Raw genomic sequence first — 17,041 nt, forward strand, 5'->3', positions numbered from 1 at the left:
CCGCGAGGCATGGCCAGATGCGGTTAAATACCCTCGTTACGCTAGTTGATGAAAAAACTGCGGTATATTTGTCCGCTTACGAAATTGTGTTTTAAATTGGCCAATCACAGCTTCAGAATAAGTTTTATTGCTCATTTTACTTAAATTGTCGGCTAAATTTCTCATTTTTTGGTTGTCGGCTAAACGCCCTGTCGGCCAATACGGCGGTCACCCAACAGAACATGTTATATGCTGTATAATATATGAGCGCTCAAATCTGATTGGCCAATACGCAAGTTGAATAATTTAATTTTCGATCTATTGTCCCATTTTTTGCTTTCGATCTGTTGTCTTTCGATCTGTTGTCCTAGCACCTCCAACTCAACAGCTGGAAATTGGGTCGTGCGGGCGCAGAGACGAATGAGAAAAACAGAATCACAGCCTAATGCTTAAATTTGATTGGCCGAACCATCTAAATTATTATTTGTGTGTGGTCCAGTCCGTCTCTTAAGTTAATTACTCAGTTGGTGTTTGTCGTTTTTATGAGATTGCTGTGACCTTTTGACCTCTGTAGGACCCCCTGTGCCACCTGTGACCGACATAGCAGCTACAAAGAGCACTTTGACCTTTACCTTTGACCTCACTCCAGATCCCACTTCGTACCAACTCTGCATTGGGGAGGCAGGTAAGGAAAAATACAAGGACAGACTCTTGAAAAAGTCCGCTCTCTTCTAATCTCTGCCATTTTTGCTTTTTAGCTCAACAGCTATGATTCTGTTCTTTTTTGTAACAGAACGCGATATGCTTGCAAACCATGAAACATCGAATCGGATGTACTCGGTTTATGTGTTTCCAAGATTCTTGCAAGAGTAACGGTCGAACATTAGCTGATAAACAGCCATATCAGCTAATGTTTTGATGTAACTCTTGGAAGAATCTTGGAAACACAAACAGACTATTATATCCGGTTCGATGTTTCATGGGTTTCAATACATAGCGAGTATTATAGTGTTTCAAGTCATATTTTTGGCTACTTTTAATTGGCTACTTTTAATCAATACATGGTTTTAACGTACTACACTGACCCTGACACTAATTAACAAATAAAAGCCAAATGAAATATGGTAAAGGAGAATAGCAAAAAGTTACAGCTAAAAAGGCCTTTAGAATTTTTGAGATCCTGCATCAAAAACAAGCCCCCAGCCATATATAGCTGATACTTTTATACTTTTGTCCCCCTCGCCCCCCCCCCCCCCGCAATTTAGTTTTTTCCTAATACCAACTCTGCTTATTTTTCATTACTACCTGAATGACTGAAAAAAAACCAAAGCACATTAAAATAGTTTCCCAGAAAATTAACTTGATTAGCCTAATTCTAGTGAACAAAAACTTCAAAACCTGGATGAAACAAAGTTTCATCCATGCTTACATTATAAGTTACATGATACCTTAAGGCTCCGCAACTTATGATGCTATGTTAAAGTTTTTGTTGGTCCTTCGAGAGTTTTTACGTTCTTTTTGTGACAAAAATCATTATTTGATTTCTTCAGTGTGTTCGAAGTTCTGCGAAATACTGGAAGCAATATATATATAGAGTTGGTATATATTGGCGCTGGTGAAAGTGGCAGACATAACAAAATAGAGAAATTTTTTGCTGGTCAGCAACAGTTGAGAAAATGTTTACTGTTTACTAATTGGCTGATTGCTCAACAAATTATTTATAGGTTATTTATAATAGTTTTTATTGGCCATGGAATAGTTTTTCAACTTTCTAATGTCACAAAGTTTAGCAATTTTTAGATAAAACTTTTTTTCAAGTTTTTCTTCAATATTTTTTTCTTGTTTCCTTTTACGTTTTTTCATTCTCAAGAGCCAAGGAACCCCTCTAGGGATTGAAAATAGGTTACTTTATAAACTTTATAATTTCTAGATGTAATGGAATGTCTTGCAATATTTTAGCATCACGAATTTTAGCAGTTTTTTTGACAATTTTTGCCATTTTTTTCAATTTCGACATTTATTGTCATTATTCAGGTTTTCTGAGCCTCAAGTGCCAGAATACCTCCGTTAGGGCTTGATAATAAGTTACTGCAAAACTTCTGTTGATCATGGAATGAGTTTCAAATTTCAGCATTTTATTTTTATAAAACTTGAAATTTTTTTAATTTTTTAAAAAAATTATTGAAATTTTTTAGGTTTCTCTAGCCTCAAGAGCCACGGACTTCCTCTAGATTTTTATAATATAGATGTTTTTTTACACAGTTCATAGATGTAATGGAATGTTTTCAAAGATTTTAATATCACGAATTTAAGCAGTTTTTTAAAATATTTCGCACTTTTCATGTTTTTGAATTTTTTCCGGCACCAGGGGCCTGGGACCACCTCCAAGGTTTGATAATGAGTTGCTGCATAGTTTCGAGAGTTAATGGGATGATGATAAATATTTTTATGACTCCAGTTTCAGTAAATTTTGGACAAAATTTGAAGTTTTTCTCAAACTTTCAGAAATTTTTTTTATTTTCTAAGTTATGGATCTTTATTTGCAGTGAAACTGTTTTAGGCTTGAAACAGGGATACAGTAGAGTCTCTTGAAACAATGAGAGGGTTCTTAAGATATTTTAGTTTTTTGAATTTTAGCAGGAATTTGTTGAATTTTTTTTTTAAAATTTCTATTTTTTGTCCTGTGAGTTTAACGACCATCACTGGCCCACGAAACTTTTTAAGTCTTGCAGATGGGTTTTATGACAGATTGTTTGAGATCAAAAATGGCCTGGATATTTTTACTGCAAATTTGAAATTTTTTTAGTTTTTCCTTTTTCAGTTTTTTTTCTATATGATGTAATTACTAATAAGGCTAGAAAAATAGAAGTTGCAGAGTTGAATCCCATCATGCAAAATGTTCCATCTCTCTTTCTCTCCTTGTCATTTAGGGTTTTTTCCTTCTCTTTCTGGCTCACGTTTTATCTCTATCTCTCTCTCTCTCTTTCGCTCTCTTCTTATTGATGCCGCATTTCAGCTGCTGCTATGTGGCGTAACGTCATCATCTCTAATCCTCATTAACATTGAGTTATTGTAGAAATGTTTTTCATTATAAATGACTTAAGAGGCACTCTTTAAGAAATCGTGGTTAATTGCTCTCAAAAGCAGTTTTTAGCAAATATTTTAGTCCTGTTTGTGTCTTATGCAATTTTTCGTAGCACCCAGTTTGCATTAAGTTCTCTAGAGCCGTTCAGCCCATTGGTCTTCAAGTAAGCGATTAACAGACCCATTCTCTCTCTCTTTCGCTCTCTTCTTATTGATGCCGCACTTCAGCTGCTGTTATGTGGCGTAACGTCATCATCTCTAATCCTCATTAACATTGAGTTATTATAGAAATGTTTCTTATTATAAATGACTTAAGAGGCACTCTTTAAGAAATCGTGGTTAATTGCTCTCAAAAGCAGTTTTAAGCAAATATTTTAGTCCTGTTTGTGTCTTTTATGCAATTTTTCGCAGCACCCAGTTTGCATTAAGTTCTCTAGAGCCGTTCAGCCTATTGGTCTTCAAGTAAGCGATTAACAGACCCAATATCAGTCCCCCAATCAACTTTTGCACCTCCGCTACGGTGCACCCCGCTGCGCTCACCTTATGCCCCTTTAATTAATCTAAAGCTATGGCTAGCTACTGACGAAACCAACCGCTCGCTGGTCATTTGAGAACAATTCGCTTGACGTAAGTCGATTATGTTTATTTTTGTGAAATTTTCAATACATCAAGTAAAAAAATAACAAATAAAAGGCCAGCAGTTTGTCAGACTTTTTGCAGCAGTCACGTTCAGAGTTTCTGCAAGTTCTCTCGACAAACAAGCCCAGCAGCTTGCTAGAGATTCTTTTTTGTAGTTACCAAACTGTTGTGGTTTCTTTTGCTTGACTGAAGAGAGAGAGAGAGAGAGAGAGAAAACATTTGAAAAAATATTTACTGTTTTTTTATTGGCTGGTTGCTCGACAAATTCTCCATGTTCTAAACTAGGATACGGTGTAAACGTGAATTTGGCCAGAAAGGGCTTTAAGCTCAAAGAGGAAAATAGGTTTTTTTTTGGGGGGGGGGGGGGTGGACTGATCTTAAGTTAAGTTGTGATAGATTCATATCACATTTGACGAACCGGGCATGAAATTTTATTTTGACACCTTTATATGTTGAGACGTAACCAGTTTATTTCAGTATGCTGAAACACGGGAGTGCAAAATTGCGGGTAGTGCAAAAATGAGTAGGATGGGGGGGGGGGGTCTTTAACAGAAAGCATCAGATTTTGGAAATTTTCAAACTCGGAAAAATAGGCGAACCAGTAAATACCTACTGATATGAAAATAATCGCATAACTAATCGGACTCAGAATCTTGGTTTGAATTTAAAGATAAAGGGACCAAGTGGTAATGGTTTTTACACGCCAAGAGAGCAGAGCAGAGTCACGAACTAAATTAGAACTAAATTCGAAGACTTACAAAACTACCTCAACCAAAAATCCAAGAACAATCGAACCAAAAAATTTGAAAGTAAAAGGAATAATTTCAAAGCGCTACCACAAAATAAATACATGCTTTAATTGTTTGACATTTTTTGCATGGGACGCTAAAACAAGGTTTAGGCCAGGGACAACAAATGTTCACATTGTGCCTAAATGCGTCCCAATTTTGGTTGTAGAATTGTTTGCGTGTGTTAAATTCTTGACAAGTTTTAAAACAGACGTGTATTAATGTAGAAAATAAAAATTGAAGTTTTGTGGAAGAAATCGGTTCGTTGGCCTAAATCAACAACATGTAAATTCATTTGTACTGCTTTCTAGCGTTGGGCCATGCATCGTGAGTGATGACCATGCCTCGAATTCTCGTTGGTCTTGATATGAACATATCACAACCAAAATTGGTCTAATTTACCCAAAAAGTCAATCCGTTTCGACATACTGCAATGTTTATGTTATTGTCGTCTACACCCTGTCTTAAAACGTAGTGAAATATTGTTAACGAAATAAAGAGCTAACGACCAATAATCGGAATCAAAAATGCAAATTGTCTCAATGCCGATTCGCCAATTGCAAAAATTCTGCAATTATGCACGTCTGTTCTTTTTCCTAGTGCCTGTTAACCTATGTGTTATTGATCACGCAGCGATGTGCAACTTAATTGGACATTTTACTTGTTTTGCCGGTATCTTAGACTATAATGACCACAGTTGTTCTAACTTTTTTTCAAGAAAGACTAGTTATTTTTTATAGAGCACAACAATAAAAACATTTTAGGTCCAGTAATGTGATCCAATTTACTTTGTGCAAGTTTTCTCAGCACAAACAAAAAAGCAGTAGTGTCTCAAAAAAATGAAGTCTAATTTCTCTTCAAAAGAGAAACTTAATTTTAACAATTATATGATTTAACATTAATCTATTTTCAATTTCTTTGAAAGTATATGAACAGCATAAATATTGGCTTCCTTTTAATAACTTATACTTTTAAGTTTTTGTTACTGTAAAAAATAGCAATTTTGATCTCAAGTTTATAGATAACTTATAAGTTATAAGTCCGTCTCTGTTATATTATGTATCATCATAAAAAACAATAGTACATAAATGTTCTCCTTTTATTCTATGTTCCCCTGTTAGCTTTTTTCCGGAGTTTGGCTATAATTTGTAATTTGGCTATAATTTGTACCAAATGCCAAAATTCCAAATTTTTTCCCTTTGATCTTTTTATTCAATAATCATATTACAAATTAACACTCATTTTTACAAGGAAGTTTTCTCACAATCAAGCTGATAGTTTAATCCCATGTTTGGTTGAGATAGTTTCATATCAAGTCCCACGGGCCGCTGAGGCATGGCCATGGCCCGATAGGTATGGCCAAAAGCACTAACTAAAAATTATGACGTTAGGATAAAATAAAGGGTTTATTTTTGGTATTTTGTCGCATTGGGTATATTGGCATTGGGTATTGTGTCCTGACACCGCGTTGACTATATTACCTCAGTAAGTTTCTACATAATAAGATCGCAGTTTTTAACCGAAGGTGATGCGTGGGGGGGGGGGGGTACAGAGGGCTCAAAGACTAGAATGATCTCGCGTTTCTTTCGCAGGTTCCCACTGCACGAACTCAACGGTGACAGAAACATCGCACGAAGTGACGGGACTGAGTGCATGCACCGAATATGAATACACTCTCTATGCCATCGAACATTCAATCTACAGCAACAGCTCTGCCATAAATGGAATATTCACAGGTAAAAGCTATCGTCTAAACTCCGAGAATTGATACATTGATCAACTGAGATGTATAGGTTACCTAGTGATCAAAGAATTCAAAATCTTGCATGAATCTTGCGAGCAAATTTGCTGGAAAATGCATAATACTTCCATTCTGCTTGCAAGTTTCTTGCAAGATTTTGAATTATCCGATATTTTTTCATGGTTGCCAGGCACTTCTTCAGAGTCACGTAATATTGGTTAAAAGGCGCAAATTATATACGTTCTTAAATGACGAAAATCGACTTCTGGCTATGTATCTGGACCAGCCAATAATCAATCAGTGTTGGTGAGAGGCATTTTTTAATTTAAGTTTTTTTAAAAAAAGTTAAATGTCTAACGTGGTGATGGCTGGATGGAATATTGGCTATAAATTCACACTGTAGCATCCTAGTGTAGGAAGTATGGCCTTTTCATTACTCGAGACCCAGACTGAGGCATCTAAAATTTGATATTTTCGTAAATTGACATACAATAATAGATGTAATGGTTTGTTTTACTTTTTTTGCTGTTGTTAGAATTTGTTAAAATTGTCGTCTCCAAAATGTGTATTAATTTATTCACCCAGGCCGCAGTGAAACTGATTTTCGTTCGAAGTTGACTTGCTTAGGAGCAAATCTGGTGAATCGATTTTGTGAACCCCCCCCCCCCTCCCTCCGACTATTCTGCAAGGCACATGTGCCGAGGAGTTTCTCGAAAAAAAACGGGGAAAAGAGTGTAAAAGTAAAAACAATACACCCCCTATTTCTTCGCTTAATCAGCGTTGAAAGAATGTAATTTTAAAATGAAGGAGTGTTAAGTTTTTTAAATTATATGTTTTTGTGTTATCTTGCAAGAGTCGTCAACGAATCCTGGAAGATCATAATGAAGATAACAGTCAGTTTTCAACCATGGGAATTTAAAACGCGACAATAATTTAATCACTTTCTCTATTTATTGCGTCTGAGCTTAACAACTCAGAAATCAAATTGAATAGCGCTTCAAGGCCATTTCAAGCCGTAAAGCTAGAATAGCGTGACAAGCGAAATTTAATGCTACATTTTATCGAAGCCAAACGGATTTGTTCATTTTGTTCAACATTTATATTTAGCAACTATTATTAGTACACAATCGTCATTCATGAAGTCAAACTATAACTCTAACTCGAACTACCTCAACAACCAGCAAAACAATACTACGACTTAGCAGTATTGCATCAGATTCTTTGCGATTGGATTGCGAATCAACCTGTTATTGATACAGAATATTCGACAAAACTTCTACATGGTTAATAAATTTCCCATGACATCAAATTTACACTGAAAAAGTGACGTTATGGAAAAGTGTTCGCATTCTGTCGACATCATTATCTACAACCAATCAACAGTTGAATTTGACATGTAAATCCACGTGACTAGCAGCATAAAAGGAGCTTGAAAAACTACCAAAAATCAGAAGAAACTTGTGAATTTTGTCTTATTAAACTGACATACAGTGCGTATTGAAGCACACTTTTTTGAGCGGTAGATTACTTGTTATCGTGTCTTGTTTCTGTAGATCATATTAGTGATTTTACCTAGATCTGGACATAGGGGATTTTGCAATTTCGAATTATAACTTGAGTTTTTAACGAAAAACTCAACAAAAAATTTGCTTGTTTCAATTTGAATTATATTGTTATTCTGAGAGAAACAAGTTTGTTATTCAGCAAAAATGAGCGATTATTTAGCAGAAGTAATTGAGCAACAAGTAATGCAACGGTATTCTACAGTATAGCGGATAATACAGTTCACAAAAGTTAACTGCAAAAACACAATATCCGGACAGATTTGAAACCGCTGAAACGAACTGGGCGGTGTAAAGTTTTCCTTGACTTTGATAGGAGAGCAGCCGTTACATTTGGTCCGCCGACCCGGACAGTGGAAGGCAAACTGCTGTCCCATCTGATGAAGAGAGTGCCAAAGGCACCCCCCAAAGAAAATCAAACAAATCAACAGCGCAACGCCAGTGAGGCAGAGCGAAAGTTGCGAGTGCACTTCACAAATTACGTTGAAGAACTAACCTCGCTTAAAAGCAGCAAGCAAAGCAAAAGGCAATCAGGCAAAACAAACACAATCAGCAGAGAGGAGCTTCAATCAACAGCTCAAAGGTACGACAAGAAGCTCCAAGATTTACGGGAAGAAGTCCACACCAAAACAGGGATTGGCTACAAAATAATTGAAGATTCAGATCGACCCAACAAACTAAAGGTCCTCTACCAACAGACTGTTCACCTTCTAGAGGAAGAAATACCCAAGCAACTGCAGCGTCGAAACAAGCTTGTGCCCTATCAAGCTAATTTCGTTGAAGAGCATCTGAAAGAAGCAAGGAAGTGCAAAGCAAGTTTGGACTATCATTGGCTTGCATATATAAGCAAAGGCACGCAACCAGAAATGAATGCAGAGCAAAGCGACGCAACCCAAGCAGTGAACGACAGCGAGAGCAACAACTACCAAACAGACAACCCAGTTGCTCAAACAGTGCAAAATGGAGCAACAGTAAGCGGCCAAGAGACGGAGAATGTTTCGGAAACATCTTCAGCAAAGCAAAGGCGCGAGGAAAGGATGAAGAAGTTTGATATCGAGTTCGAAACGAAGATGCGACTGGAACAGGCACGGTTCGAGCGGAGGAGGCTAGAGCTGGAAATGCAAATGAAAGAACTGGAAACCAAGCATCAACTGCTGGAGGAAGAGCGTGAGCTGGAGCGCAAAGTGGAGAGAACGGCATTAGAAAGCGATGATGCTCGTTCCCAATCAACCAGTGCTCGAGACAAATCACCCTTCAACTGGACCCCAAAGAAGAGAGATGTCTCAGACTGGGCCAGCAGAATCGACAACCTTCTAACACCAGATCGATCAACAGCTCGCTTCGAAGTAACCCCTGAAGTGAACAGGCAAAGTCACTTCTCACGATATCGCAGTTCACGAGACCGATCCTCAAGTGTTGAAGACCGATACGTATCCCCCAGAGCTGGTTTACTACGATACAACAGTGGGTACGCAGGTAGTAGTAGCCTACCAAAGCTGAAGTTGAACAGCTTTGCTGGAAACCCTCTCGAATGGCCAGAGTGGTCTAGTATGTTCACCGCTACAGTGGATCAACGACCAATACCAGACTCAGAGAAGATGAGCCACCTGAAGACTCTACTGACAGGCAAGGCAAGGTCAGCAATCTCTGGAATGGGCTATTCTGGACAGTTCTATGGTGCTGCATGGAGCATTCTGGAGAGGAAATTTGGAAGGCCTCATGTGATCATTGATGCACAAATGGAGAGTCTTCGCAAAGCAAGTCAGGTGAAACCACACGACTCAACAGGTCTGATCAGTTTCTCAGTTATTGTTTCGAACTTTGTGAATGTGCTCAAAGAGTACAAGCAGATTGGTGATCTGCAATCAAGCTCGACACTGTATATGGCAGTAGATAAGCTACCCCAAGTTCTCAAAGAGAAGTGGTGGTTCTATGTTGATGAGAAAGATGAAGATTGGCCTGATCTGATTATGTTTGACAAATGGCTATCAAGGATAGCTTTCGTGCACGAAGGGTTTTCAGCTTTCAAGGGAGAGCAAAGAGAAGAAGACCGAAGAAGCACAAATAGAGACAAACGGTTCTCGAAAACGTCGAACTTCAGTGCAAGTTCCAACGTGAAAGAAACGAAGCAAATGCAAAGTGATCACTGTCCGCTAGCTGATGGCACTCATAAAATATGGAACTGTCCACTATTCAGGAACATGAGTGTGAATGATCGGTACGCAGCAGTGAGGAAGCAACGCTTATGTTACGGATGTCTAGGCAAAGGGCATGCAATCAAAGATTGTAAAGTCAATGCGTGCGGCATCAATGGATGCATCAAGAAGCACAACCGATTGCTGCACTCAGAAAACCAAATGGACGAGGGAAATCACGCAACCAGAGTAACGAAGTTACTAGCTTTCTTCAGATAGTTCCTGTCTCAATACAGAGCGGTGGCAACAGGCTGAACACATATGCTTTCCTCGATAGTGGATCAACGGTTTCATTCATCGATCAAAGTGTGCAAGAAAAGTTACGGGCCCAAGGCACCGATGTGACGCTCAACATAGCTGGCATACACGGAACGAAGGATCTGAAGACAGAAAAGGTTCCTCTAAAACTAAAGGGAGTACATTCAAAGGTGCATTCAATCGAAGCGTTTGCACACCCGTCAATCTCCTTGGGAAACACAAACTACAACTACAGCAAGCTGAAGCAAAGCTTCAACCACTTGAGTGTTTTACCCAACAAAAGCTTCAACTTGATGGAAGTTGGCATCATCCTTGGTCAAGATGCTTATGAGCTACAACGGCCATTGGACTACAAGATAGGAACACGAAGTGAACCTTTCGCCGTTCTAACAGAGCTAGGATGGGTAGTCAGTGGACCCATGACGGGCAAAAGAAGACAAAATGTTTGTCATTTCGCCTTCACTGAAGATGTGAAAGTGGCTGAGAATATCCAAACCTGGTGGGACATAGAAACCTATGCTTCCAAAATCAACGTCGTCAGTCAGTCAAAAAGGGAACTGCAGGCACAAAAGATGCTAGAGAGTACGACAAAGTTCACAGGCGAGCGGTACGAAGTGGGAATGCTGTGGAGTGAACCAGAGCCAAACCTACCGAACAACTACAGCTCAGCCTTGGGTCAGCTTTACTCACTGGAGCGAAGATTCCAAAGGGACCCAAACCTGAAGAATTTGTATCAACAGTCAATAGATACAGATGTAGAAAAAAGATTTGTAAAGATATTGGACGAGTCCGAAGTGAAAGGCACCTTCGGGAAAGAATGGTATTTGCCCCACCATCCAGTGCTAAACCCGAACAAGCCTGGCAAAGTAAGACGTGTTTGCAATGCCGCATCAAAGTACAAAGACATATGCCTGAATGATAAGCTACTAGCAGGACCTGATCTGCTACATGGGTTGATTGGAACAATATTCAGATTCCGTGAAGGACCAATAGCCCTAACAGCCGACATCGAATCGATGTTTCTACAAGTGCAAGTTCCTGAACGGGATAGAAGTTGCTTGAGGTTTTTATGGCGTCCAAGAACTAACGAACCTGTTCAGATATACGAATATCAGCGTCACGTATTTGGAGCTAAGAGTTCTCCAACTTGCGCGAACTATGCTCTCAAGCGAGTGGGACTGGACAACGAAAAAGAGTATCCGATTGCAGCAAAGGCAATACAAAACGACTTCTACATGGACGATTTCATCAAATCAGTAGAAACCCCGGAAGAAGCAATTGAAGTCTTCAATCGACTACAACCTCTTCTCTCACGACATGGATTTGAATTGAAGAAGTGGATAAGCAACAACGATGCAGTTACCAAAGCAATCCCAGAAGACTTGAAGTCAATCAGCAACACAAAGCAAGTCGAAGTGGAACCCAATACGGAGGGATCGTCAGTGCTAGGACTACAATGGACCGTTACTGATGACAATCTTCAAGTATGCAGAGGTACAAACAAGGAAGTTGAAGCACCTATAACCCAGAGGAAGATTCTGTCACTGGTATATTCAGTATTCGACCCGATCGGATTGTTTGCTCCGTTCAGTGTTCATATGAGACGACTTCTGAAAGGCATCTGGACTAAGAATGGACAACATTGGGACAACGAAGTGGAGCCTAGTGAAGAAGAGGAATTCCTGAGATGGAAAGAACAACTTCCAATAGTGGCTGAAACAAGCATCGATAGAAGATACTTCAACAGAGAGAGGGATAAAACTGAGCTTCATGTGTTTGCTGACGCATCTGAAGACACGATGTGTGCAGTGGCCTATCTACGTTCACAACCAAAAGAATACTCAGCTGACTTAGCATTTGTCATTGGAAAATGCAGAGTGGCACCGATGAGGCATCTTTCAATACCACGATTGGAGTTGCAAGCGGCAATCATGGCAGTGAGGTTGAAAGAACAGATAGTCAAGGAACATGAAATGAGGATAAATAGTTGCAGTTTTTGGTCAGACTCAACTACGGTATTACAGTGGATACACAGTTCCCATCGCAAACAACAAGTGTTTGTGGCCAATCGAGTAGCTGAGATACTAGATACAACTGATGTTTCACAGTGGAAACATGTGAGCGGTATCAACAACCCACCGGACATTGGCACGAGAGCAATCAACATTGAAGAACTCAAGAGAAGTGAGTGGCTCACTGGGCCGGCCTGGTTGAAGCGACCAGAAAGTGAATGGCCAGAGCAAGTGAACCTAGTCTTCGCCTCAGATGAAGAGAATTTACCTGCATCGGTCTTTGCAACGCGGACCGAAGAGAAGAAAGCTGTTATCCAGTGGGAACGATTCAGTAACTTCAACAGACTAGTAAATACAGTGGCATACGTGCAGCGAGCATTGAACAAACACAGACCAGCAACACTCATAGTTAGCATCGAAGAAAGAGCAAAAGCAAAAGCAACAATCTTCAATCTTCTACAACAAGAACAGTTTGGTGAAGAGATGAAATCTCTCAAAGCTGAAAAGGAAATTCCAAAAGTCAGCAAAATTCTACAATTCTCCCCCTTCCTAGATGAAGAAGGACTTATTCGAGCCAAAGGCAGAATAGGCAAGAGCCAATTGGACTTCAATGCAAAGCATCCAATTTTGCTACATTGGAAACATCATGCGGTTGAATTATTCTTGCGAAACGAGCACAAGGACAATCAACATGAGGGCACTGAGCATGTAAGAAACATTGTTCAGCAGAAGATGTGGATACTAGGCATACGAAACGCCTTAAGATCAATCAAGAACAAGTGCGTTACCTGCAGAAAGGGCAGAGCGCGAACGATAGCACCAGTAATGGCAGGCCTACCCGAAGAGCGGTTAGATGCTTCAACAGCCTTTGCCAATGTTGGAGTTGACTACTTTGGTCCTTTTATTGTGAAGATCGGGCGAAGAAATGAAAAGCGATGGTGTTGTCTCTTCACATGTCTGACTATGAGAGCGGTGCATATAGAAGTGGTACCCAAGTTGGACACAGATAGTTGTCTCAACGCAATAATGAGATTTATTGCTCGAAGAGGCAAACCGAATACGATCATCAGCGACAACGGGACAAACTTCGTTGGAGCTGAAAGAGAGTTTGCGGAGTATGTTGCAGCATGGAACAAAGAAGGGATCGAAGAACATCTAATTCAACGAGGGATCAGATGGAAGTTTAACCCACCCGCAGCACCTCACTTTGGAGGAGTATGGGAACGGTTGGTGAGAAGTTGCAAGAAAGCAATGTATGCAGTGTTGGGGAACAGATCAGTCACCGAGGACGTTCTTTCAACAACGATGTGTATTGTTGAGCAGACGTTGAACGCGAGACCTTTGACTCCAGTCAGTTCGGATGTTAATGACTTAGAAGCATTGACCCCCAATCACTTCTTGCTTGGCAACAAGAACGTTTGCTTACCCTACCTACCATGCGCGGAAGAATTTGTTGATCATCGAAAGCTCTTTCGACAAACTCAAGCATATGCAAATCTCATATGGGACAGATTTCGTAAAGAATATCTGCCAACTCTGAATAATCGGCAAAAATGGCGATCTACGTCGAACGAAACCCTTAAAGAAGGCGATCTCGTTTGGTTGATCGAAGACAGCGATAAGCGTGGATATTACAATCTAGGTCGAGTTGCGGAGACCATCGATGGGTCTGACGGTGTGATTCGATCGGCGATAGTTCGAACGAACGACGGTGTGTACAAGAGACCAGTAGTGAAGCTCGCCCCAGTACTACCTGGAAAAGATGTTTTCGCGATGGAAAACAGGGCCGGCGATATTGCGGCTGAGCTTAACAACTCAGAAATCAAATTGAATAGCGCTTCAAGGCCATTTCAAGCCGTAAAGCTAGAATAGCGTGACAAGCGAAATTTAATGCTACATTTTATCGAAGCCAAACGGATTTGTTCATTTTGTTCAACATTTATATTTAGCAACTATTATTAGTACACAATCGTCATTCATGAAGTCAAACTATAACTCTAACTCGAACTACCTCAACAACCAGCAAAACAATACTACGACTTAGCAGTATTGCATCAGATTCTTTGCGATTGGATTGCGAATCAACCTGTTATTGATACAGAATATTCGACAAAACTTCTACATGGTTAATAAATTTCCCATGACATCAAATTTACACTGAAAAAGTGACGTTATGGAAAAGTGTTCACATTCTGTCGACATCATTATCTACAACCAATCAACAGTTGAATTTGACATGTAAATCCACGTGACTAGCAGCATAAAAGGAGCTTGAAAAACTACCAAAAATCAGAAGAAACTTGTGAATTTTGTCTTATTAAACTGACATACAGTGCGTATTGAAGCACACTTTTTTGAGCGGTAGATTACTTGTTATCGTGTCTTGTTTCTGTAGATCATATTAGTGATTTTACCTAGATCTGGACATAGGGGATTTTGCAATTTCGAATTATAACTTGAGTTTTTAACGAAAAACTCAACAAAAAATTTGCTTGTTTCAATTTGAATTATATTGTTATTCTGAGAGAAACAAGTTTGTTATTCAGCAAAAATGAGCGATTATTTAGCAGAAGTAATTGAGCAACAAGTAATGCAACGGTATTCTACAGTATAGCGGATAATACAGTTCACAAAAGTTAACTGCAAAAACACAATATCCGGACAGATTTGAAACCGCTGAAACGAACTGGGCGGTGTAAAGTTTTCCTTGACTTTGATAGGAGAGCAGCCGTTACACTATTAATAAAATTTTATGAAAACTTTTATAATTTCAGCTCCGGAGTCGGTTGGTAGCGCCACAACGCAAGACCAGACGAACACGACCTCATTCAGAATCACTGGCATCGCAGTTACCGGAACCTACAATTTCATCAATTCTTCAATCTCTGCTCGAGACCCAACAGGTGAGACTACTCTAGTTGAGAATGCGGGCTGACCTCGAAATATCTAACAAATTATTTCTAGTATTTTGTTAACCTTGCAAGATGTTACGAGATTTGAAAAAATAAGGTATAAAATTATATATAAATGCATACATACATATGAGCATAAGCGATGAATTTCCCGGAGTTAGGTTGATTGAATTTCGCAAGAGTGCCAGTGCATACTCTCTTAGGTTACCTTGAAAATGTAAGCCTTCATAATTGAGATATGAAATCTAAATTCTTACAAATTAACCTTAAAGTCTTCCCAACATATGACGCAATGTTACGGTCGTTCTTAGTCTTTCGAGAATTTCTTCGTGACAAAAGTCCATATTTGATTTTGTGTGCATGTTTAGTATTGTAAACAAACTATGAATTGAAAATCGTTCTCGAACTTTATTTAGATTGAGAAACATCTAAGCTTGTTTATGGATTGAAAAAGTTTAATTTGCTTTCTTGTTTACACAGTTTAAGACAAACGTTTTTTGCTTCTTAATTTACAAATGTAATTTATTTTTTGGTCGGTAGTGTAACAAATCTATTTGGGAAGATGATAATTACCAGTTTCAAATGAACCGATTACATGAATTCTATTTAACACGATCAAAACATATGCTTTTACTGCCGATATTAGCAATATTTTTAGGGTTTCAAACAAGGGTTGCTTTATCTGTTTAAATTCATATAACTGCGCATTGAACATGACTCAGTGCTAATGCAGTTATTAAAATGATTTAGATAATTTTTACTTGAAAATCTACCGCCATATATTACATTATTCTGCATGAAATATAATGAATTATACATTTTGACGCACCTTCAGACTCTGTTTTTGATGCAGTTTCTAAAAAAAGACAATCTGGCGGGTAATCTTTTAAATGTTGCAACAAATGAAAAGATTAAACTTTTACTTTATTAACTTTATTTTGTAAAGTTTCCTAGAAATTAATATAAGGAAATGGTTTTTGTTATAGATTGTGATATTCTGAATTTTAATGTACAGTCGATCACGGAAGTAAAAACGCCTAGATCTCACAATTACGACTTTTCAATCATCATTCTATGGCATACTCTATCATGTTCAAAAAACTAAGGAAACATAGAATTCAAGCACCCAGAGGCACGGAAAAATGAATAAGTTTTTCTCAAATTGGCTTTCAAGTTATCTTAACTGCCGCCAGTATTTAGGTTTACTTAGTACAGCTGGAATTGTCTTTCAACTACTATTGAACTGATGAACCACAGTCTACATCAACAATAAGTCTAAGCCTCGGGCTCAATCGTTCGGCAAAATAACGTTTGCTAACTCACTCAAAGTTAAAACCCGCGGCTCTTCGCTTAAAGTGAGCCGTTTTTTCACTAAGCCGAGCTAACAGTATGTGCGAATAAAACAACCAAGCTAAGTGCAAACAAAACAACCGACCTTGCTGCACAAGTACTTCAGCTTTCTCAACACCTGCTATTTTTAGTTTGCCTAAGTTCTTATAGAAATGACTTAAAACCTTGTTTTGGTAATTGCCATTAGGTTTTTGATCAAATGTCAGTCAAGATGTTCAAATTGATTTTTCCGAGTCATCGATACACTATACTAAATACATTTCCGGTGTTTCTGTTTACATAGGGCGATATTGGAGGTACAGATTGTTTCCAGCCTAATCATGTATGGCTTCGGGGCCTTTTAGGGACTATAATGAAGTTTATTTGGGAAAATTAAAAATGAGAGGTTTCGGGTTTCACTTCAAAATTATCAGTTTTCCCATCACAAGTGTTAATACATAACCTCCATGTAATGCTATCACCAACAGTTTTTTTATCGTAGATTAAGGTTACCTAAGGTGAAAAAACCCGTACTTCACATT

General features: G+C 38.7%; 1 protein-coding gene across 5 annotated transcripts in view; it reads left to right on the forward strand.

Moving 5' to 3' along the window:
- The window catches only part of LOC142345599 (uncharacterized), a 306,540-nt gene that overhangs the window by 218,002 nt on the left and 71,497 nt on the right, over positions 1-17,041 (forward strand). For all 5 annotated transcript variants that reach the window (XM_075397728.1, XM_075397730.1, XM_075397731.1 and 2 more), the window contains 3 exons: positions 554-664; positions 6,083-6,226; positions 15,033-15,161. In XM_075397728.1, coding sequence (XP_075253843.1) covers positions 554-664; positions 6,083-6,226; positions 15,033-15,161 — 384 coding nt within the window. The remainder of the gene's footprint in view (positions 1-553; positions 665-6,082; positions 6,227-15,032; positions 15,162-17,041) is intronic.

This window comes from Convolutriloba macropyga, chromosome 9 (genome assembly GCF_964194025.1).
Source record: "Convolutriloba macropyga chromosome 9, txConMacr16.3, whole genome shotgun sequence".
In the NCBI taxonomy this organism is placed as follows: Eukaryota; Metazoa; Xenacoelomorpha; order Acoela; family Convolutidae; genus Convolutriloba; species Convolutriloba macropyga.